General features: G+C 32.4%; 2 protein-coding genes across 2 annotated transcripts; one reads left to right on the top strand and one right to left on the bottom strand.

Moving 5' to 3' along the window:
* The first annotated feature begins 13,571 nt into the window (after positions 1–13,571).
* LOC125877933 (protein NLP2-like) lies at positions 13,572–18,100 on the top strand. The gene is made up of 4 exons (XM_049559226.1): positions 13,572–14,345; positions 14,884–14,935; positions 15,013–16,026; positions 16,680–18,100. Exons 1-4 carry the CDS (start codon positions 13,635–13,637, stop codon positions 17,546–17,548), a joined length of 2,646 nt encoding a protein of 881 aa, XP_049415183.1. The 5' UTR covers positions 13,572–13,634; the 3' UTR covers positions 17,549–18,100.
* A 188-nt stretch (positions 18,101–18,288) lies between these two features.
* Positions 18,289–20,635, bottom strand: LOC125877958 (pentatricopeptide repeat-containing protein At2g17210). Its single transcript, XM_049559253.1, has one exon. It carries the CDS (start codon positions 20,614–20,616, stop codon positions 18,412–18,414), a length of 2,205 nt encoding a protein of 734 aa, XP_049415210.1. The 5' UTR covers positions 20,617–20,635; the 3' UTR covers positions 18,289–18,411.
* Positions 20,636–24,531: the final 3,896 nt, after the last annotated feature.

Below are 24,531 nucleotides of genomic sequence, written 5' to 3'. Positions count from 1 at the left end.
TATGTTTATACCCCTGTCCCATATAGTGTAAAAAGAAAGATTGTTTCCCTGTCCTAGTAGTTGATGTTGGGTTGTGGTCTTGTTTTCCCCCTTTATCATCAGTGAGAGTATATGGCATAGTTCATATTTAATCTTTTTGGGCCGTGTTATTTACAGATATTTGTTAGCTTAGACAGTTGTGATGCTAAAATATGTATAGTGATGTAGAAGAAGAGAGAGTGTTATTGGACATTTGTTATTAAAAAAATGGAAGGTCAGCTTATTACATCAATGATGCTTGCTTGTCCCACGATAGTACGGGGCAACTCCGACAGTTTTAGGAGTAATTTGTCAATAAAATCACAAGCACAAAAAAGTCTTTGATATGGACTTGGAATATGGTATAGATGCATAAAAAGAGAATATGCAATATTCACATTCTTTTCTTTTCTCTTATATGTGGGGGAGTGAGATGCAATGAATCTTTCACATCTACCACCTTATCTCCAACTTGTAAATAATACAAAATTAATTATTAGCAAAATATGTGTCATCTTCTCACCCCATCGTCACTTGTACATGGTATGTGTTGTCCACATACCTATCTAGATATATAAAAAAAATTAGAGCTGATTATGTCGTAATAATGGAAATTAAAGAAAGAAGAATCTTGTTTGAATCTTGGGTTTGATCCAATAATCGTGTTGGCCTGGAATCTTCTCTCTTATCTCTTACAGCCTGAAGCCAGAGAATATGATACTATATTATTTCTATCAACATACACATAATTAATTATTTTTCTGCTTCAATAATACAATATATAATAATACTCCTACTTAGACAACAGAATACGACTTTTTCTTTTTCTATCTACTAGAAAAAATAAACTTTTTGACTTTTATTATTTTATAGTAGTAGATGTTTCTTGCCTTGCTTGCGTATGTTTCAAATTTTGAATATACCATTAGCTAATTTTATTTGAGTTTACCATTACTTGCATTAGTAGTAACACGTCATGAACACATCCACTACAAGTTTCTGTTACTCATGGAATCGAATCTCCTAGTCCTACCTCACCTGACACATATCTTGGCTAATTTTATGAGATATTTGTGTGTTATATCCAATTAAATGTCAAAACTTAATTCACTTTTGAATGTTTTATCATATATTCTCACAGTTGATGATCGAGAGTGGTGTATGGGATCTATTCAAAGTAGATGGATTAAGATAAATGGTATAGAACATGTGCTTATAAAACAATATTGGAGGTGGATATATACAAATAATTAATCACACAGTCGGCTGCCGTGCTCAACAGATAATTATATATAGTGGTAATATACTAAGTAATTGTCAACCCACAACATAAAGAAAAAGTGAAAAAAGAAAATAAAATTAATGAAGATGGTCACTTTCAAGGCCGCCCATTAACAAAAATTGGTACAACTGTTCCATTTGACAAAGGATGAGCTAGCTATATAGATAGGGCTCATTCAAGATATATATATATAGATTAATTATTACCTACAAGATATTAAGTGGAATTAATAATTAATCATTTTATAAGTACGTGTCTACAATACGATTTGTTATTCCCTTAACTCATGTTTGACCTGACACACTCCTTAAAAAAATGATATTTTATTGCAATTCTAAATTTACATAGTTATTTAATATAAAAAAAAATAAAATAGTATGAAGAGAAAATAATAACTCTCTCTTAATTAATTTGCAAAAATGAAATGGGAGGGAGTATATGTTAGGGTTTTGCCCTGATTTTCTTACCATAATTTAAGATTTATTTTTCCTTAAAGAAAAAACAAAACATTACCATAAATGTTTTTATTTTTCTTGAAAGGAAAATATAATATTATTTTATATTTGGTTTATTCTCTCCTTTTAGGACTCCTTTTCTAGTAGGAAAGGTTTTAGGACTCCTTTTCTAGTAAGGAAAGGTTTTAGGACTCTATAAATATAGGTTTGTTTTCTTCTAACACATAACAATAGAATCCACAATGTAGTCGTTTAAGATTCTTGTTTATGGGGAGATTTATTCTCTCTAAAGTTTCAATGTTTTTCTTTATATTAGTTTTCATATAATAATAATATTAGCTTTTAGTATAAATTTTTGTTATCTGATTTATCAACCATATGATTTGCAAATTGCAAGCTTCCGCATGACGCCATAATCACTCCTTCAAAACCCAACAGTATATACTAGGTAGGCACCAAACCAATTCACGTCTCTGGCTATTCTTAGATTACGTCTTCTCATTAAGATATATATGTTGTCAAAATATGTCTCCTTATTTTATTTTGGATATCTTCGTAATATTTACCATGGAATTGATTAACTTTTCTCCTGTTCTTGTGTTGTCGCAATTGCTCATCAATCTCTATAATTGAAATACTCCAACATGCATAACTTAATTTTGCTCCCTTATTCAGTAACAGTAGTTTGCATCAAAATAAGCTAGCTTCAATCCCAAATTTAAGTTATGATCGGCTATTTCAAGTCTAGGGTGTATTAGGCACATAGTAAATTATTTTTCAATTTTCTCTAGTATTTATATTCTTTTAGGAAAATAAGTTTCTTAAAAATGACTTCTTTAGTTGAACTATAAGTAATTAGTAACACTTCAATTTTATTGTCTTCCTCTCACTTACCCACCGACGCTTCCAACCCCCAATCCACCCCAAGTCCCCATCCTACCCAACATTGTTTTGTTAAAATACATATAAATATTGTTAAGATAATATATTTTACTTATTTATCAAATATTAAAAAATAAAGAAAAAATCCATTAATATTTTTCATCAGAACATTTTCGTTCTTACTAAACACATCCATAATGTAGCATATATATCACTCTCTTAAAAAAAATATATTAAATGTATCACACTTGGAAATTAATGGCTTTGCCTTATTACAACTTGCCAGTAAATTAACAAGATAAACGATAAAGTAATGCTGGCGTAAGCGGCATAGAGATTCTAAGTAGCAAGTAATTTTATACAAATTTATACGAAAAAGGTGAAAGAGACATGAGAGAGGGGGATACCATCCGTACGCAACTTGATATTTTAAAGTTCATAAATTTTTATAACTATATATATCTTATATTATAGTAAATAGTAAATTTTTAAGCAAATGAGTTTACCGATGTTTTAGTGCGGAGGTATAAGAGTTTCGCTATATCTGGTTTCAAGAAAGGTGGATGTAGATCGAAGAAGTATTAGAGATGAGTGATTAGATATGACTTGACATAAGTTTAGCTTATCGAGGACATGACCTTAGATAGGAGGTTGTGAAGGACATAAATTAAGATAGAAGATTAATAGGTAGCAATGTGTTGTCTTGTTGTCGGTCCATATATTAATAGTCGCATTATTACTTATGTAGTTCTTTAGCCTCTATATGTTGCTCTTTGTACCTCGTATTGTTTTGTTACTATATGTTGTTTCTTGTACTTCTATTACTTTTATTTAGGAACTACTTTGAACTGTATTTCCTTGAGCCAAAGGTCTGTCGAAAATAGTATCTCTACTTCTAAGGTAAAAATAAGATCTACGTACAGTCTACCTTCCTCACGCCCCACGCTGTGAAATTACACTAAATGTGTTGTTGTTCATGAATTCACTATCAAATATTACTAAATCAATTTATTAGCACATTTATAAAATCTAAACAAAAGCTATTAAATTTACGTGAACTCATAAGTTTGGAGTTTGATAGTTGTATTTTAAAAAAGAGTGTGGAGAAGCTAATATTAGATCCACCTAGGGGTGTACACAATCGATCTGAAAACCGAATCAAGCCGCAAATCGAGTCAAATCGGAAAAAAAACCCGACTAGTGGTTTGGTATTGGGGAAAAAAATCCGACTATATTTGGGTTGGTTTGGTTTTAACTTAAAAAACCAATCTGAAACTAAACCAACCCGACATTATATATGTAATTTTAAAATTTTATATTATACATAAAAATATTTACTTTGATATAATTTTAAAATATTTCTTATACTATTTCATAGGTTTTATCTTTTAATATATTATTTCAAGTTTAAAACTTAGAATTCGGAATGGTCCAATAATTATTATAGTTCATACATGTTGATAATTATAATAAAACTTGAATCAAAATCAAATTAATACTAATGCAAAAAGAAAATCAGTTCAACACTAAGAATGACAATAATATTGAATATTTGTTCTATAGTTTTACATTGGTTTAAACAATTAAAATACATAATCTAATTTTAATTTTCCTTAAATATTTAGTAATGCAACTAATACTTATTAAACTTATAATTTTAGCATGATTTATTACTTTTAAATTATGATCATTTTTATTATGACTTTGCAATATTTATTTTATATGATGATTTCATTATTATTTTTTATTGAATATTTTTGTTCATCAGTACTCATCTCATATTTTCTGTTATTTTTTTAAGAAACACCTTAGATAATTGTATTTTGGTTGGACTAAAGAAATATTTGGAGCACAAGTTAATTATATGTTTGTATGCAAACTTTACCGAAAAATCCAAAAATCTGAAAAAATTTGAGGTTTATTAGTTTGGTTTGATTTATAAATTTAAAAATTCGACATATTTGAAAAACCCGAACCAACCCGAGATTAAAAAATCTAAAAAAATTCGAATCTTATTAGTTTTGTTTGGTTTATAAATTTAAAATTTTTACACAAATAATTTGATTTGATATTTGAAAAACCCAAACTAATCCGGTCATGTACACCCCTAGATCCACCAACTAGCATCAAACTCTTTTAATCATAACCAATATAGTAATCATCGTGAAACAATAAACTTAAGAGTTAGTGTGGAATGCACGTAAGTAAAAAGATTAGTTAATAGATAATGAGACCTAAAAATATGACATAAGCAAATGAAAAGAGGGAACGAAAGAGACATATAATGATAATAAACACATTAATTTGGAACAACGACCATGTGCTGTTGTCATTACTCATATGTGGATTAATGTACTTTAACATCCTTTTCGATGACACATCAACCTTATTTTATGCATCTATAATCTTATTTTAATTTAATCTTTTGCTACTTTCAATGTAGTCTATAATATATAATATGTCCATGCGATGCCACCATTATTAGAGTGTAACTTTCGCATATGTACGTAATAAGTGTGTGTATGCATGTAGTACGAATAATATATGGTTAAGCATGTGAATTTCCATAGAAATACAAAAATTTAGCTTATTTCTCTTCTTATTACTGTATGTATGCTCTTTTTTTCTTTTTTTTTTTTCTAAATAAAAAACGGATCGTACGATAATGGAACAAATTCTTAGCGGGACCCTTTAATTAATTTGACTGTCTCTTCATTTCCAAATAATTTTCTATAAGAAAACGCAAAATCAGGAAGCTCATGAAATTCTCAATATGGACAGACACAGTATTTATCAGGAAAATGATATATACGAGGTCAAAAACATACGTCTTGATTTCATTCATAGATTAATTATTATATATATCAACTGATCTAAGTAAAAACAGAAGAAAAAAAAAAGTGAAGCAAATCTGCAGAGGAAGCAATGGAGCTTTAGTGCTAGATGTTAGCACAGCATTTGAGTGTAGCTTGCCTGGTCTCAAATCCGAAGATATATTAGTATGGAAATGCTTGAGAGCTAAGATTTACTAAAAATAAAAAGTTTGGAGCACAAAAATATTACTTAGAATCCATCCTTTTACATGTATATTTAGATTACTAGGCAACAAATGTAATATATATATATATATCAATCAATAGAAAATTCTACCCAAGCCCCAAAATAATATGCATAGAATCCCGCACGCCACTCTCACGTGCCACTCTCACTTTATACAAACACAAATGTATAAATTGCGTTTGTATTTGTATAAAGCGAGAGAAAATTATATATATAAATACAAATACATATATTTTCGTCCTATACACTTATAATTATACAAATACAGGTCTTCCCCTGCCCAGTTTTCTTTTGTCTTTCTCTCTTCCTCACTTTATACAAACACATATTATACAATTGATTCTTTTGTATATGTATACCGAAACAAATTATACAATTGATTTTTTTATATGTATACGGAAAATACATATTAATAGCCATAAAAAACTTAAAGTTTACTATGAAGCGCATTTTTACAAACTATAACTATAACATACAAATATGATTTTTATGTTTGATAAACCTAAAATTTACTGATAAAATTTCATAGTTAAATAATGAAAATGTCATGCTAATCATTTAGCTATATTAACGATGAAATATATGAAAATTCAATCAGCTAAGAGGTATTTGACAGTGAATTAGCTAAGAATATATTATGGATAGGTAATTTCTACTTATAAGATGCGACACAACAAACATATAAAATAGGTAATGGTTATTAAGTCTGAAAAAATCAGGAGAAACGATATTTTGTCTCCCGCATAGAACGTACCCCGATCCCTCGGGCTCCTCCATATACAAAAATTGAGTATTTTATTGTTGATATGCTATGGAAAGCAACATTAGTTTGTGTTAGATGTAAAAGCAGCTTTAACAAGCTGGATTTTGGGAAGGTCGGGTGAATTTTCATTTTTAGAATTCACCATTATATATTATTGATGAGAAAACTTGAAAAATCTATGTAGGTCTTCTTGTTTGTTGAACTCATGAATTCGTTGTTGAGTTCTGATTGGCTACTTGTTAATTTAGATAAATAATGTTGGTAGAAATTTTCTCACGGAAAACCATGATAGTGGCAGCCATGCTAGGAAAGATACATACAAGTGGCCAGTGGGATGGACTAATGATAATTTCAATAGTAGTAAGTATTTTTTTGAATGATGATGACACATATCACAATCCTATTGGAGGGTGACATGCACATGTTTTAAATATTTGTCAAGCATAACCAAGTGTATCGTTTATTAGAAAAATAATGAATGCATTAGCTCTATGTATTAGTAATATCTTGTTTGGTACATTTTTTTCATGTTATGTATAACTAATTTATTACTTTATTATGTATTAGGGAGTGTATATTAACACCATGATTAATTTCTAGGTATTAGTAATGCAAATGGATTTAATATATGTATTAACATGGTTAAAAATTCAATTACCTTTCAAAACTCTTTTTACATCTTTTTTTCACCATAATTATAGATGATATTTTTATAAATAAATATTTTGTTACAATGCCTTCTATTTTTAATACATCGAACCAAACAATGCATAAGAAATAATTTGTGTATAACTAATATAAATATAACTAACACAAGCATTATTAATGTAAATATTATTAATACACTCTATTTAACATTATCAGTACTCTACCAAACGACCCCTAAAAGATAATTTTAAAAGGTTGAATGCGTGTGTAAGAGATTGCCTCTCATCACAAGAATTTGAGCTAAGAAGGTAGATTATGCATTCTTACTTTTTAATTTTCTTGACATTGAAAAGGATAAATACGTCATTTTATTATTTTATCACGTAGCTATTATTCTTTAGCTTGATAATCAAACAAAACCCTAAACATTAGGGCTTAACGTGTTAGATTGAAAAAGAAAGAAAAAAGTGAACGAGGAAGAGGATTATAAATATGAGAAAATATATTAGTATTATTCTTGTTTCAATTTATTTGTTTTTTTTTTAAATAATATATTTTAAACATTTTTATTTATTATTTTTGACAAAATAAATGGTTAAATATTACCGCACCAAGGCAAGAAAGGGTTCTTGTCTCTCATGGGTTGAAACAAATTAAAGTAAACTATATGTTTATTATTTTTTAACCTCGTAATTCCTACTCTTATGTGTTATATTAATTGCACACTTTTGATTAGGGGTGCGCATCGGTCGGTTCGGTTCAATTTTAGGTGTTATTGGTTCGGTTTATTGGTTTTCGGTTTGTAAATACTTAAAACCGATAATCAAACCAATAACATATTTCTTATCGGTTTTTGGTTAATCGGTTTAAGGTACTTAACGGTTCGGTTTTCGGTTTAACCAATAAGAAAATACTCATATATATTATATACACGATAAGAAAATTTTCAAATAAACCATATGATTTTTCCAGCATTTGGCATGAAAGTAATAATCATAAAAGTAACAATCATTTTTCTTGCAAGTTTAGACACTAGACACATTCAAAGGAAAAAGTGTGAAAGTAACAATCGTTTAACCATTAACAAAAAGTGTGAAAGTAACAATCGTTTAACCATTAACAATAAGACTAGTAAATTTAGTATAGTCTTATTGGGTTATCGGTTTAACCATTAACAAAAATTATAAAACCGAAAACCGAACCAATAACCCAATAAATTTTTTTGCAAAACCGTTTAAAAACCGTTAGCCCAATAACCCAATATCAATAAACCACTAGTGTTTTTTTCGATTCGGTTTATTGGTTAAATCGGTTTTTGCACACCCCTACTTTTGATAGCCTACTCTTTCTGAATCTAAGAGATATCAAATTATCAATTACCATCTATGCAACTTCTTAAACTGTTTTCAATCCTGGCCTTATGGAACTTTTTTCACTTAACTTGTTCCTTTTACACCATGCATCTCAAAGTCTCTTTCATTCTATAACTAGAAAGCAATGGCACGTGCCAGCACGAACCCAATATTATTAAGTATTTTTTTTATTATTATTATTAAATTTATTTTTACGTGAAATTGGAGAAAAGAAATTTGATGTATCTAAAGATGTGTTTGTTATGTAAAATGTTATTTTTTCTATATTTGATTAGTTAAAATCTTTGCAATATATTTTCTCTAGAAAATTTATTTTTTTCCTTCTAAAATGAGGAAATGATTTCTATAATATACATATGAAAAAAAAGTTACACATGATATTCTACATTGATAATGTCTTCCTCAGTTTTCTACCACACCTCATCTTTACCCCATAATATGGAGCTCCCCCCATCTTCATCCCTTCCACCACACACATCCCTACCCTCTACCTTCACCTCTTATAATATTTGTCTAAATTATATAAAAATACTTTTAGGATAATAATTATTGCCAACCTATCAAAAACAAGAATATAAGTAAGAAACATATTTATTTTCCTAGAAATCATTTCTAAAATATATTTTTAATCTTAACAAACACATCCTAAGTAATTATTATATACTCATAGTATTGCATACTAAAAGTTGAGTATGCTCTCTATCCATGAATAGATGATGATTGTCAAATAATAAATTATTATACTCATGAAAACGTTATACCAGTAGATACTTAAAGCGACATTTAATTTTATACACAATAGAGAATTACTATTTATATATTAGTGAAAGATGATTCATTTTTTTCAATAGTAATCAATATTTTTTTTTTTTACCAAAAACATATTACGAAATAATTTTATTAATTATATTTTAAAATTTCAAATAAAATTTTTTTTGTTTACTATTTTTTTCTAAATTTTTAGTACTTTATATTATTATTTAATAATAGAATAATATTAAAAGCAAATAACAAATATTTATTAATTTGTTATTAAACAAGTAAAAAGGAAAAATGGTCAATCAATAAAGTGAAAACGAAGAAAGAGTATATGCCATGTGTTTATAAATAAAATTTTATTATTTAATTATGATTAACTAATTGCAGATTACTTCAATAAATTATTTAATTATAATTTATCTCCACTCTCCCTTTTACTAATCCTTCATCAAATTCAACTGAAAAATATATGAAGTTAATTAAAGTAGGGTAATTTACACACTTTAAAGTATTAATTTGAGTATAAAATAAATAATTGTCTTTCACCAAATTAAAATGAAAATGGAAAATATATGGGGAAATTAGAGCACAATTGACAAATGTTATGTCAATGTGTCATTTTGGAAAGTTTAGTGGCCCCAAAATACTCAATGGCACTTCACTAGGGCATCATTTGTAATTTAAGAGAAAAAATGTGACTTCTTTTTAGAGTTATTGATAAGGTCTAAATAAATAAGCATGAGGGATAACCCTTTTAAGCAAGCAAATCTTGCAAAGTGTTTTAAAGATCATAATACCCTCATTTTTTTTTAAAATGACTTAAAATTAACATGTTGAAACTCCTTCTAATATATAGAAATTCATCACCTTTACTTCTTTGTTCCACATCTTTTTTATTTAAGGCAACACAATTTAAAAAAATTATTTACTTGTTTAAACTTCATGCTAAATTAACACATGAACAAATTGAAAGAGTACTAAGGTAAGATTTTCTCGTTGAAAAAAGTTTATTTGGTAGTCTTCTATATGTATTCTAAGAGAAGTATTAGATTAAAATTTTTATTTGGAAGAGATTATTCTCACAGTAAATTTTATGATTTTTGCTTAATTTATTAATATGAAGCTCACTTTTTATTTTATTTTATTTTTTTTTATCATTGTCATAATTTATAAATTATTAACTTTTTGCGTATATTATTTCAATCCCAATAATAATGATAAAAAGTAGAGTAGTATATTTGAGGTTCATAATGATTGGTTAGGTGGCAAAGACCAAACATGAATAAATTGAGATGAGCAAAATAATTAAGATTTGTAATAATTGTTGCTTCCTCATTAGCGGCAGGTTGTGGGGCCCTGTTTGTATAACGTCAGCACCCATTTATACTTTATACTCCCATTCCATTATTATTAAATATTAATTAATGACAACCTAAAAAAGATCAACCACATATATTATTATTATGTTAAAAAAAGAGCACTAGCTGCGATGACGAAAGCATTCAGAATCGACAAACGAGACTACCACCCAAACATCTCTCTATATTTTACGTATTTTTAATTTAAAAATATTAAAAAGAAAAAAAGAAATTTAGCCAAATAAACAAATAGAGAGGAAAAGTTTGAAATAAAAAAAGAGTAGTGGGGACCATTCGATAAGGGCAATTCCAAATAAAGTTGGTGCGATGCGGCGAACGGGCCGGGTGCCCTTTTACTGATTAGAGAGTCATGTGTACTGTAATAAATATGACTCTTTTTCCAATTAAAATTAGTATATGAGTAGTATCGTATCGTATCGTCAGCATTCTGAATTCACATTTTAAGGTTGACCCATCTTACTTTTTTCATATCGAGGATGATAATAGTTATATATAGATTTTGATTAGTAGAGCAGCTTAAACACTAGTGTAATTAGAATGATGTTGTGATTGAATGAGAAAAAAAGAGAGTATATATATGTTGAAATTAATTACTTTAGGTAGCTGTGGGGGTGAGTTTGATTGGTATATTTATATATATTGGAAATTAGAGGCTTAAAAGAGGCAATTGACGGGCTGCCGCATAGCATATATACTCAGAGATGGGAAAGGTGCGATACTTTTTCTGTTTCCAAAACCTGAGAATTCATCAGCTTCTTAATTGGTATTTAATATGAATATAAGAAATTACCCACTTCCTCTCTTTCTAATTACTTATCCATTTTTGAATTGACATATCTATTAAGAAAATAATGAACAATTCATTTTACCCATTATATCCTCAATTAATTATATTGAAAAAGACATAACTTCTTGAAAATTGAAAATCTTAAATTTTTAATTCACCCACTTCATAATTAATAGGGATAAAATGATAAATTCAATATACTAATCACAAGTTTAAGAGAGTTTGGCATGATTGCCACGTTTGTTTGCTATATTTACCCCGTAATTTCTATATATAGCTGGCTTTAATATAAGACAAGATCGAGATGCACCACCAAACTCAATCTTTCACCAAATCAAACCCCAATACTTACTTTTCTTAAAAGAGACCTTCAAATTGCCTCAATACATTTCATTGAAACATTTTAACGCCATGTTCCAATTGAATACTTCAACTCTTAATAAATTGTTCCATTTAGATACCTTCGCTTCTAATTTCATAACATTTGCTTTCATTCATCTATTCAAATTACAGAAATCACATACTTTTAAGGCAAAATTACAATCTATCCCTTAAAAATTTATAATTACAGAAATTCCTCAAACGGATACAATAATATAAACGCCGATACATTAATCTGATGCGCGAGATACATTACATTTTATATATGATACACTAATCTGATGTACATTTTATACATGATACACTAATATGATGCGCTAGATACACTAATCTGATGCGCTGATACATTAATTTGATGCGCGAGATACACTAATCTGATGCGTGAAAATGAGGGATTTTGGAGATTTGTAAAACTTATAAGGGATAATGGTAATAAATAAACTAAAATGTGGGATTTCTGTAATTATTAATCACATAAAATATGTCATAGATTTGTTAACTCAACCTTGGTTTTCATCAGAATCCATTTGGTCAATAGAATGATATTCTGAAGAATATTTTTCCAGAAAATGAAGACTCGTTCCCATTCTTTCCTATTTAATTTACATTTTTCACTGCTATTTTTTTTTTCCTTTTACGGCGAATAGTTTCATTCAATAAACATAAACACATGCTTATAAATCAGTCATCTCAATGTTTCTCACATCACCGTTTTACCAAACACACATATTGCTTATATATATTATCAAAAGTTTAATTTATATTTCGTTGGTGTAAAGAATATTAGACCATCCAATGAATATTTATAATTAGGATGTCTTAAAAATGTGAAATTAAAAATAAATACTTAGTGGACATTTGGGCATAGATTCCTATTTAAAAAATAATTTGAAATTTATGAATTAAAGTTGAAGTAGTTAAAAATGAAGTTATGCTTAGTTATAGAGAGTATTTGAAATAATGTTGACATTTGAATCATACTTAAGTACAACTTTAATAGTGAAAAAGTAAGTTAAAATACATGTTATAAATTGTATTTGAAAATTTCATAAACAGACACTAATTATCAAAGATTTTTATGGGTGAGGTATAAAAAAAATAGTGATAATTTGGGGAGAGAAAAATAAAAATAGGAGATGACGTCGTTTAATAGTTTAGGTAAAGGAGGGAAGAATAGAAAATAGATACTACTCCAGTAATTGTTGTTTGAGAATCTTTAAATAGAATCAAGAGGGCAGGTAAGCAGAGCATTAGAATATAATATGGATGGTGGGGACCAATCCATAGAGCAGCAAGTGTGCATCTTATTCTATTCTCTCTTCTAATAAAAGTTGGCTTCCGTCAGCAATGAATTTGTACTTGTTGATATATAGAGGGCTGCTCAACCCCACCCTTTTTATTCATGGCTTCTTTTTCAAAGTGAGTTTTTCATTCCCTCTAACTCATGCTTTCTTTCTTGTTGAGGATATGATGACTTTGTTTTTTTTTTGTATCTCTTTTCTTTTCTGATATTAGAGTTTTGGATTTGGACCGTTCCACAATTTAATTTAATTTAATTCTTTTGGGATGGAAAATTATTAATGTTTTTGTGGTCTGCAATGCATTTGTGATTGCAGTTGCGAAACAAAAACTTTAACTGATGATGTTTGTGGAACCTGGGCTGATTGGGTTTTGGAAGATCAAGGAATGGAAGTTCCTCTTCTTGTTTTTCATATTTAGGCTGCTTTTGTGTTCGTGAGTGATATATCATTTCTTTTTTATATATATATATATTCCTCAGCTCTCAGCTCTCAGCTTCTTCTTTATGGTGGGATGGGAGATTGATTGATTGATTTATCATCATTAATATGGAAGATGCTGCCTTTACGCTCCATGACAACAACAATACTACTAGTGATTTTACTGAATTCCTCTCCGACGGATTCTGGCTAGAGACAACAACAACTACTGCTACTGCTACTGATCAAGCTGGATCCAATTATTTCTCTCCTCACCCCCTTTTATTAGATACTACCACTACTGATCAAATGGATCAACCTCCTCCTCCTAGGAGGTTATGGATTGGACCAAACACTCTCACTAACCCAAATCCTACTATACCAGTAAACACCAGATTGGTCCAGGCCATTGAATACCTAAAGAATTCCACAACCCATAAAGATGTCCTCATTCAGATATGGGTCCCTGTCAACAGAGGAGGTAAACATGTACTTATTACTAATAATCAACCATACTTTCTCAACCCAAACTCCCACAGTCTATTAGAGTACAGAAATGTCTCTCAAACTTACCAATTTGCTGCTGAGAAAGATTCAAAGGAGTTGGTTGGCTTGCCTGGACGCGTCTTCTTGAAGAAGCTGCCCGAATGGACTCCTGATGTTCGTTTTTTCAAACGGGAGGAGTATCCACGAGTTAGTTATGCTCATCAGCATAATGTTAGGGGCTCCATTGCTGTTCCTGTTTTTGAAAGTGGCAGTGGAACTTGCTTGGGTGTTGTTGAGATTGTAACAACTATTCAGAAAACTCCGGAGCTTGAAGATGTCTGCAAAGCTCTTGAGGTATTTCTTAATTGTATCCACTCGCGTCTTAAACTTAATTTCCTTTCTCTCAATACTTAGATTAGCATTATAAATTCATGGGTTAGTCGGTACGTGAGTTTTTTTTTCGGGGGAGGGGGATACTTCAACATGCTAAATGTTCAATTTCCTGAATGTCTGCAATCATCTTCCAACTGTTTCTCATTTCTCCCTTGAAAAAATTAAATGGTCATATGGTTCTAGTTCCCACAAATTTTACCTGGACTTTGAGGATTATTTTCTTCAACTATCATTGAGGTTTCATCTGACACTTGTGCTTGTAAAGGAACTTATCATTAAATACTTCTTCACTACTTTGTCCCGTAATCGTCCATTCTACTGATTAAGGGGAGAAAATTAATCTTCTTTTTGAGTTCCAAATGGAATTGGTGATTTTACTCGTCTATTATTCCTTAAGTTACCAACAAAAAGGACTCTAGCATCTCCTACTAATTTTGGGCACCTGTGATTCTCTGCTATGAGAATGAAGTGACCTAAAGAAGCTTTTTGGTCCTTGTAGGCTGTTAATCTAAGAAGTTCTGGTATCTCATCAAATCCTTCCAAAATCAAGGTAGGTCAATAAATTAATCTTTCACTTTCTCATTAGGAGCTCCATATTCAGCTTCTGATTTTGTAGTTATGATTCTATATCAGGATTGCAATGAGTCTTACCTAGATGCATTGGCCGAGATTCAATATATTTTGACATGTGTGTGTGATACACACAAGTTGCCATTGGCTCAGACTTGGGCCCCATGCATACAACAAGGTAAAGGTGGGTGCCTGCAATCTGATGAGAACTTTGCTTCCTGTGTTTCGACAGTCAACTCAGCTTGCTATGTGCGCGATCAACATGTGGTGCCTTTTCATTTAGCATGTTCTGAGCATCACTTGCTTAAAGGTGAAGGAGTTGCAGGTGGAGCATTCAATACAAACCAGCCATGTTTTGCTATGGATATTACGGCCTTTAGCAAGGCAGAATATCCATTGTCACACCACGCCAGGATGTTTGGATTATGTTCTGCTGTAGCAATACGCCTTCGAAGTATATATACAGGGTTGGCTGACTTTGTCTTGGAGTTTTTCTTGCCACTTGATTGCAAGAATACTGAAGATCAAAAAATAATGCTAAGTTCACTGTCTTCTGTGATACAACAAAGTTGCCGAAGCTTACGTGTTGTCACGGATCAAGAATTACAGGAGGAAAAAGAACTCATGCAACGTGAAAAGGTCAGCCTTTCCATTGGTGGATACCATGAAGAAGAATCAAGAAAACCAGTCTCTTCATCTTACAGGGATCAAGACGCTTCTTCCTGGCTTTCGGAAATGTTGGATGCCCAAAGAAAGGGTAAAGGAGCTGCTGCTGTTTCAGAAAATCACAATGATGAGCAAGAAGAAAATTTTAAGGTCACTGCAACCCCTTGGGATTACACTCAGAGGGAATCCATTCATGCATCTACATTCTCAGAGCCAAACCAAAATTTTGAACCCAAAGGAGGTTCTGGGGGTTCCTTTGATTTTTCTTCTGGTACAGGATCTCATTCCTCAGGTGCCAAGAGAGCAGGTGAAAGAAGACGGTCAAAAACCGAGAAGAGTATCAGTTTACAGGTACTCAGGCAGTACTTTGCTGGAAGCCTCAAAGATGCTGCCAAAAGTATTGGAGGTAGGATATGTTGCCTAAAACTATATAAGTCCATTCATTTTGTCTACAATGACTACTGAGAATTTGGAACTTTAGAAATATGCAATATCAGCCTTTCATGGCATGATGGACCGTTGGGTAACTATTAAAATGATGCATTGGAAATGCATGGACATTTTCAGTTCTCAGGAAAACTCCTGGAACTGCTCTTTTAGCTAAAATGACTCCATGCTCTAGAGTTTCAACTATTCTTTTAGACCAATTTTTGTATGATCATTCTTGATTAATCTCTTCTATTTTCTAGTTTGGAATCTTTCGGACATGCTCAGACGATCCTTCCAGTTTTTCATCTTTTGCAGAGTAATTATCTTAAAATTTTAGATTATTTCTATATTTGTCTTTCTTACATTGTGGTGCACTGGTGGGAGTGCTTCACCCTTAACCTCTGGGTATGGAGAAAATCGCCACCCCCGAATGGGCCCTGCAGTGCGCGATTTGGATTTGGTCGGAGCTCCAATGTGGGCTCCAGACACCGGGTGGGAAACCAAAAAAATTTGAAGTCCCCTCTTTGTTTATACAGTCCTCTACTTTACCTTGAGGTCTCAAATTTGGTGTCTCGAGCACTATCATCTGATCTCATCATTGATTACTTATCAATTTCTTGAAACTTGCAGTTTGCCCTACAACTTTGAAAAGAATATGCAGGCAACATGGAATTACCAGGTGGCCTTCTCGTAAGATCAAGAAAGTTGGCCACTCGTTACAGAAACTTCAACTTGTGATCGATTCAGTCCATGGTGCTGAAGGTGCAATTAAACTCAGTTCTTTCTACACCAACTTCCCTGAACTTAGCTCTCCAAATAATCCCGGGACCAGCAACTTCTCTGCTTCTAAAAACAATGATCATCTGCAGCAAGTAAATACTCAACCTGATGGCAGCCCTGTGACCACCACATCCAAGTCAACTTCTTCGTCTGGCAGTCATAACTCTAGCTCAAGTTTATTCTGTTCCACTGGTTCAAAGAATTTATTTCCTTGTACAAATGTCTCTTGCACAACGGAGGAAAATCCTGGAGGAATGCTAAAGAGGGCACATACAGAAACAGAATTGCATGATATGGGTCAAGAAGAAACAAAGCTTCTGGTCAGATCACAGAGTCAAAAGATCCAAAGCAATCACAATTCTGTGGAACCTCTGTGTCCTTTGCCAACGAGTAGCAATCAGGTCTTACGGGATTCAGGTACATATAAAGTAAAAGCCATTTTTGGGAAGGAAAAAATCCGTTTCAGCCTGCAATCACACTGGGGTTTTGGAGATGTTAAGCACGAGGTGATGAGGCGTTTCAATGTACAAGATGTTGGTAAAATCGACCTAAAGTATTTGGATGATGATGACGAATGGGTGCTTCTGACATGTGATGCTGATCTTGAGGAATGTGTTGATATACATAAATTCTCTAAAAGGAGAACAATTAAAGTTTCCCTCCACCATACTTACCGTATCAATCTTGGAAGTTCATTTGGTAGCAGCGGTCCAGCCTAAGTGTTTCCAGATTTGGGGTATATGGAGGATTATTGGCAGTTGCATGCATGTAAGTAGAAAGAAGGGCTTATTTCACTTTCTTTCTTAGTGTTAATAGTTGATGCGGGAAGATGGCAGATCCATGGTCAATCCGCCACCCTAGCTACATGCAGTTATTTGACATTCTTGTTGATTGCACACTGCATACCCATTGTATCGTCTTTTTTTTTTTTTTTTTTAAATCAATCAATGGGAATGTAATATAGAACATACAATTAAGAACCAGGTGAGATGGATGTTCAGTCATGCTGATTGGGGCACTTTGGCATGGTTCGAGGTGGAATAGTCTTCCATTTCACATTCAATGGGCTGCAGAGGATACCAGCGTAATCGTTTTGGATGATGTTTTTCAGTGTCTAATTATCTACTTTTTCTAAGTTCCAACCTTGTGTATTTAGTAGTTCCAGGAGACTAGACAAACTGATTTAATAGATAGATAGGTATTCAGTTTGTGTATCTTTCTGATTTAACGAAGAAGGAAATTCTGAGGAATGAGTTTTTTTAATAGTAATTTGGCAAAACATCCCAATTTTTTCATTTTTAACGTGATGGCTCGGTTTAGTTGAATTTTGATAAGATAATTTACTACGTTAAAATGAATAACTTCTACTTACACCTAAGACATGAGGTAACATCTAATGACGGTGATAAATATTGCAACCGCAACTATACTAGTATTATTGTCTTGGTAACCCCAATTGGGGCCGGGCTAGCTACCAATTCCCGAATCTCAGTCGCCCCTGTCCACCTTTTTTTTCCAAGTATATATATTTCAAAAGAAAGATTGCTCTTTAGCCATCTACTTAAAAACAAAAATGAATCCCCTATCCGCAGGTAATGTCCATTTTCATGCTCGAGTGCAGTTGCTGAATAGCAAACTGCAATTCATCAGACAAACAATGGTGGTTTTCTCCCGCAAGAAACCTGCAAGCCTTACCATTTACATACACTAAGCTATAGCCAGCTGTAACTTTGACCCCTCCTTCCTTAGCCAGCATTCTCATTTTAGTGGCATCAACCCATGAACGACCTGATGCATACATGTTTGATGCAAGCAGATAGCCAGCTGAGCTTGACGGCTCAAGTTCAACTACTTGAGGGAGGGCAATGGCACCAAACTCATAGCTTTCATAGTTCCTACAAGCACTCAAGAGTGCCCCCCATGCACTTGCACCAGGCTTTAGTCCAACACCTAGCTTTCCTATCAAATTCATTGCACTATCAACCTTTCCAGCCCGAGCTAACAAATCTACAAGGCAAGAGTAATGTTCTATGCCAGGTTCAACCTCATGATCCCAAATCAACTCCTCAAAAAGAGAGAGCCCTTCTTCTACCAATCCCCCATGACTACAAGCCGATAAAAGAGATAATGCAGTAACTTGGTTTGGCCTCAGACCACAAACTTTCATCTCAGCAAGTAGGGATAGAGCTTCATTTGGGAGGCCAATCATACCATATGCTGCAATAATGGCACTCCAGGTCACAACATTCTTGTATGGAATCCGGTCAAACACTTTTCTTGAAGATCCAATAGAACCACATTTTGAGTACATATCTAAGATCGCAGTTCCCACTACCACATTAGATGCCAACCCTCCTCGAATAGCAATGCCATGAGCCCACCTTGATCTTTTCATATCTGCAGAAAGAGCGCAAGCTTCAAGAAGATTTAACATGGTAACGGCATTGGGCCGTTCAGAGGTGTGGCTCATCTCTCGGAAAACAGCAATTGCTTCGTCAGGCATTCCACAGTGGGTGAAGCCAGCAATCATGGTGCTCCAAGTTACTGCATCTCGTGTTGTCATATTATTAAATTGACTCCATGCATAAGTTATGAGATTGCAACTTGCATATGCATCGATCAAAGAGTTTGTAACCAACTCATTCAACTCAAAACCTTGTCGAAGTATTCTGGAATGTATCAACTTGCACTGGCAAGGGTCAAGGAAGAACTTACATAACTGCAGCAGATTGACCAGAGTCACCTCATCAGATTCAATTCCAGCCTTGCGCATTGAATCAAATAAAGTAAGGGCCTCAGAATGCATCTCATTCTGCACAAGTCCAGACAACAAAGAGTTCCAGGACACGACATTCTTCTCAGGAATTCCCCGGAAAACTCTCAATGAAGAATCAATGTCATTGCATTTAGAATACAAGTCGATCAGAGAGTTGTATACGAACAAATCATAACCCAGACCTCTAGAGATAACTAATCCGTGAATTGACTCTCCCATTCTAATGGCCTTCAATTTGGTGCAGGCTTTGAGTACACTTACCACAGATTGTCCGTCTGGTGGTTTCCCAAAGTCAATCATCCGTTGAAAAAACTCCAGGGAAAGCACTGTTTCGTTCTCACTTTGGGCATAGGCAGCAATCATGACACTCCAAGAAATAACGTCTCTTTCAGTCATTTCATCAAAAAGGTTGTGCGCAAGGTGCATTCCGAATTGAGCATAGAAACTGAGGAGCGAGTTGTGGATGGAAGTAATACTTGAATACCCAGCACGAAGGGTAGAAGCATGGATCGTCCGGCCAGCCTCAAAAGCTGTAAGATTGCGACAAGCCTGAATGACAAGTACAAAAGTGGAGATGTTGGGTTCAAAACCTGCAGCCCAAGCCTGAGTGAAGAAGCATAATCCTTGGGGAGAAGCAGCTCGCTCTAATAAGTGCCCATGAATGATTACATTCCAGGAAACTGAATCTTTGTTGCCCATGCAGTTAAAAACAACAAGCGCAGAACCCAAATCCCCAGATTTAGCATAGAAGTCCATCATAGAATTACCGACGGAAGTGAAAGCTAAGAATCCCTGCTTAACCAGAGAGGCGTGGATAGAGTTGCCGCCGTGGCCGTGTGTAGCGGAGAGATTTAAACATGCTTTGAAAAGGATAGGGAAAACGGAATGGTCCGGCAACTCAACCCCGGTCTTGTTCAATTCACGGTAGTGGAGAAGAACGTCTTGAGATTTGCCATGACATAGTAATTCTCTTAACTTACTACACCAGTTAGAGTTCCAACGAACACGCATTTAGTTTAGTTTAGACAGAGATGGGCTAATCTCTTTCACCTTCAATGCAATATTATTATTATCACAACTCACTACACTACTCTACTCTACTCTTGTTATCTTTTATATATATACTAGATGATTTTTTGCCCGTGCTCCCAACATTTTTAATTCTGATGTTATTTCAGTTGTGCTTGATCTACCAGAAATGTGTCTGAAATCCAAAGTAGCAATAAATACTTTTCATTAACCTAATTTTAGAAACATAACACCCCATCATTTAGTAACAGATCATATTCCTAGGCTTACATACATAATAATAATAATAATAATAATAATAATAATAATAATAATAATAATAATAAAATAAAATAAAATAAAAACAATCCACACAATAAGAAACTATTAAGGTGCATTGTCGTTTCTCTTAAGTTTCAACGATCAATTCAATATTAAGTTGGTCAGATTCAGAATCTACGATCAATTCAATATTGAGTTAGTCAGATTTAGAATCTGTTGATAAAGAACTCAATATGGAAATTTACAATGTGTTTACAAGTGTTTCCTTTTCGTTTTTTAAAGAAAAAATTAGCATTTTATCATCAAACACCCTACTCAAAAATCAGAACATGGCAATAGGTGTCGAATTTAGTTAATTCATTCAAAGTACAAAAGATAAGGGTGCCTAACTACAGCTCGTGAACAAAAAATGTATAGGAGACTCGCATCCATTTTAAAATCATGAAAGAAGCGATCTGATTTAAGAGTTGTTATCCTCTAAGATGTTCATAAAACATTCCCTTTAAGAGTCGTCATCAAGAAACTTGTGCTAGCTCCTTCCAAATTGTTGCACTATAAGTTGTTATCAGTAATACGAAAGCTTGAGACAAGTAACTCGGAGGTTGTTGGGACCATTGTTGTAAGTTACACTTTCATCTAAATTCATCTCGCACAATACTTTCCATATCAGTAGCCAATGTTTGCTATTCCACAAACCAAATTTTTTGAGGAGGAGTTTTGAAGTACCTTCAAAGATCCAAAAAATAATAATTCAATCAACTAAAAATATAAAATAAGCAGAGTGCAAAAATAGATATTAGAGAGTTATAAAGTAAAAAGAGACATTTGTTTTCTCTATTGCACATACATTTTGCAGAAGAAAATTCAATGAATAAACCCTCGTACTATAGTTGATGACAAATTGACAACATTTTTTTCTTGAAAAAAAACAATCAGTAAAAGAATTTGATGTTTACAATGACCTTGTCAAACCATACAAGCCTACAAGGTGTGGGACATAAGAAAAGCTGAAGAATAGGATGGCAATTTTTTTACCTGGATGTAGCTTGAAGATACACTCCTCTTTACATGGAGCATCTCGTGGAAGATATCCTTGTTACCATGCTGCACCTCTAACTCATGCCACTTGTTCTAGAAATTAGGGTTAGATCTAGGGTATGTGAATTGAGATGAGTGCTTGTATAGTGCACGGGCTTGATCAATATCTTCTAGGCACTTCTCAAGTTCAACATACTTTAAGCACATAACTTTTGCGTCCTTGTCTGGAAGCCCAGACTCAATTACATGTTAATATATCTTATGTGTTCTTGGAACACTAAATATCTCAGCATAGAGCAGAGTGATAGTTGCAAATGCCACACCAAATGAAAAAAATAAGTACATCAGATTGTATTGATACCAACATAGATATTCAATTTCAAAAAGTAATAACTCGAGTTGTAGAAATATAATATTAGTTAGCAATAGAATTTACTGCCGACATATTAAATCCTCTTATCTATATAGTTGCTTATATGTGAATCTTGCAGTAATGTTTTGGGTCATGTTGCTTGAAATCTCTCAAAATATTGCCACTCTCATGTTGGATTCTCCAAAATGTATTATTTTTGAAGTATCCACGATAATTTTTAAAAGTCTCAGTAATATAGATTTCAAGATATCTCAATTTCAGTCGATCAATTACAACTTCAAGTTTTAGAAATAGCATATCCAACACAACATGATAAAACTATACAAATGCAACTACATCCATCTATATAACTTCAACTGCAGGAAATTCACCATGAAACTACTTCTTTTACCTACTTATCATGTGAATGCCTCAGAAAATTCGTTGACTTATTTAATTTTTTCATTATGCAGTCATATCTCTTGGACCAACTTCTACTATCTTTACACTTGGATAGATCTAGGAAGCTACACAAAATTAGCATAAAGTTGAGCAATTTAATGAAGTACATTAAGTCCATCATCCACAAGTTAGATCATTATTTTTTTAACTACAAGTAGAAAAAGCAGCATATCTATATCACCAATATCGATAAATACCAACAAATAACAGAAGAATGTGTTTCTAACATTCTTAATACGTTCATGGATGCTAGTAGAAGATAGTTGGCCCCTCATGGAATTAGTAGCGGTGTGCACAAGATGACTGGAACACCATAGTAATCAAAAGAAAATACCCTAACGTCAGCTCCAAGCCTCCCACCACACTTCTATTCCAAAAATTACAAGTTCTGCTGGTGCATCTAAAATATACAGAGATAACGATAGAAGTTATCCTGAAAATAGCAATGGTTTCTTTACATGGATACTGAGTGGAAGACATCATATTCTACAAAAAAAAAATGTCTTTTAATTTGTTTTGTTGACACTCTATAGCAATTTTTTAATAAAACAAAATTAACAGTGTAACAGTAACTACAAAGAAATAAATTTCTACTTTTCTCATCAGATAATATTTTTGAAGATAAAGAATCTTTAAAAAACATTCATAGTTGAAGCTTGTTTCCAAAATGGAACAAATAATGTGAAGTGATTAATAAGTCTAGACCAACGTCTTCAAAAAAAACAAATAATTATCACAACAATCAAAATATAGTTTTGATCACTTAACATGTCATGTTTAATATTGAGGAAAAACAATTCATATCAAGAAGGATGCAAAAAAATTACACCACTTTTAGATAGACATGTTAGTATCTTTAGATCGAGTAAATCATGATCTAATTAAGTTTCTCATACAACAAATATTTCTTTATTAAACTTCTTCTAAGGTTACATTTTAAGCATACACCAAATTTTATTTTTTTTCTCTATACAAATAAAGAAGGTACTCATACTATAATTATGGTGATAAAATGATATAATAGCGAAAAAGGGGACATCGAAGAGTAGTACTTACTTTTGCAATTGTCTCTTTTCACAACAAACCAAAAAAAAAAAAAAAAGCAGAACAAAGCATAAGCAACTTATCTGCGGTCAATTTTGTATAACCCAGAAGAAAAGAAAACTTACTATTTTTAAGCAAATATCATTGTGAGACCACAAAACTACTAAAGCATGTTGAGAGGCATATGAAATGTAAAATCAGTTAATAAGATCCTTGAGATGTAGGCAACATATCATCTGGAAAAAAAAATTCTAAAACAATAGGGAGAGAATTTAGAAAGACAGCCCTATTTTCTTGTTATACATGACATGCTTTCAAAGTACCCTTTTTAAGACAACCCTTTGTTCAAACTTGCACAAAGGGTAGTGATTTTAACTATTAAGAGAAAGTTTTAATGATCTCAAAGTAACTAAAAAATACAACACTTTAACTTGGTGATAATAATTTAAGATAAAATTTGTCAATATGCAGCTAACAACGGTGATAACTGTTCAAGTCTCCATTGATTGAGGAGGTACTCTTTTGAGAAACTTCAAGTCTGAAATTTTTTGTTGATAAAGTCGAGTGGGATCAAAAATGCAAAAAAAAAAACAAATCGAACAAAGGTGAATCAAAAATTGAAAAAATGGAAGGAAACAGATAAAACTTCAACCAAATATTAAAAGGAAACCATACCTGGCTATTGGTGACTCACTGATTTGAAGAAGATGAAGAGAAGAGTTGCTTATGCAAGCTGCGTC

Source organism: Solanum stenotomum, chromosome 1 (genome assembly GCF_019186545.1).
Source record: "Solanum stenotomum isolate F172 chromosome 1, ASM1918654v1, whole genome shotgun sequence".
In the NCBI taxonomy this organism is placed as follows: Eukaryota; Viridiplantae; Streptophyta; class Magnoliopsida; order Solanales; family Solanaceae; genus Solanum; species Solanum stenotomum.
Note: the sequence above shows the minus strand (reverse complement) of the source record. Positions and strands in the feature narration are given on the sequence as shown.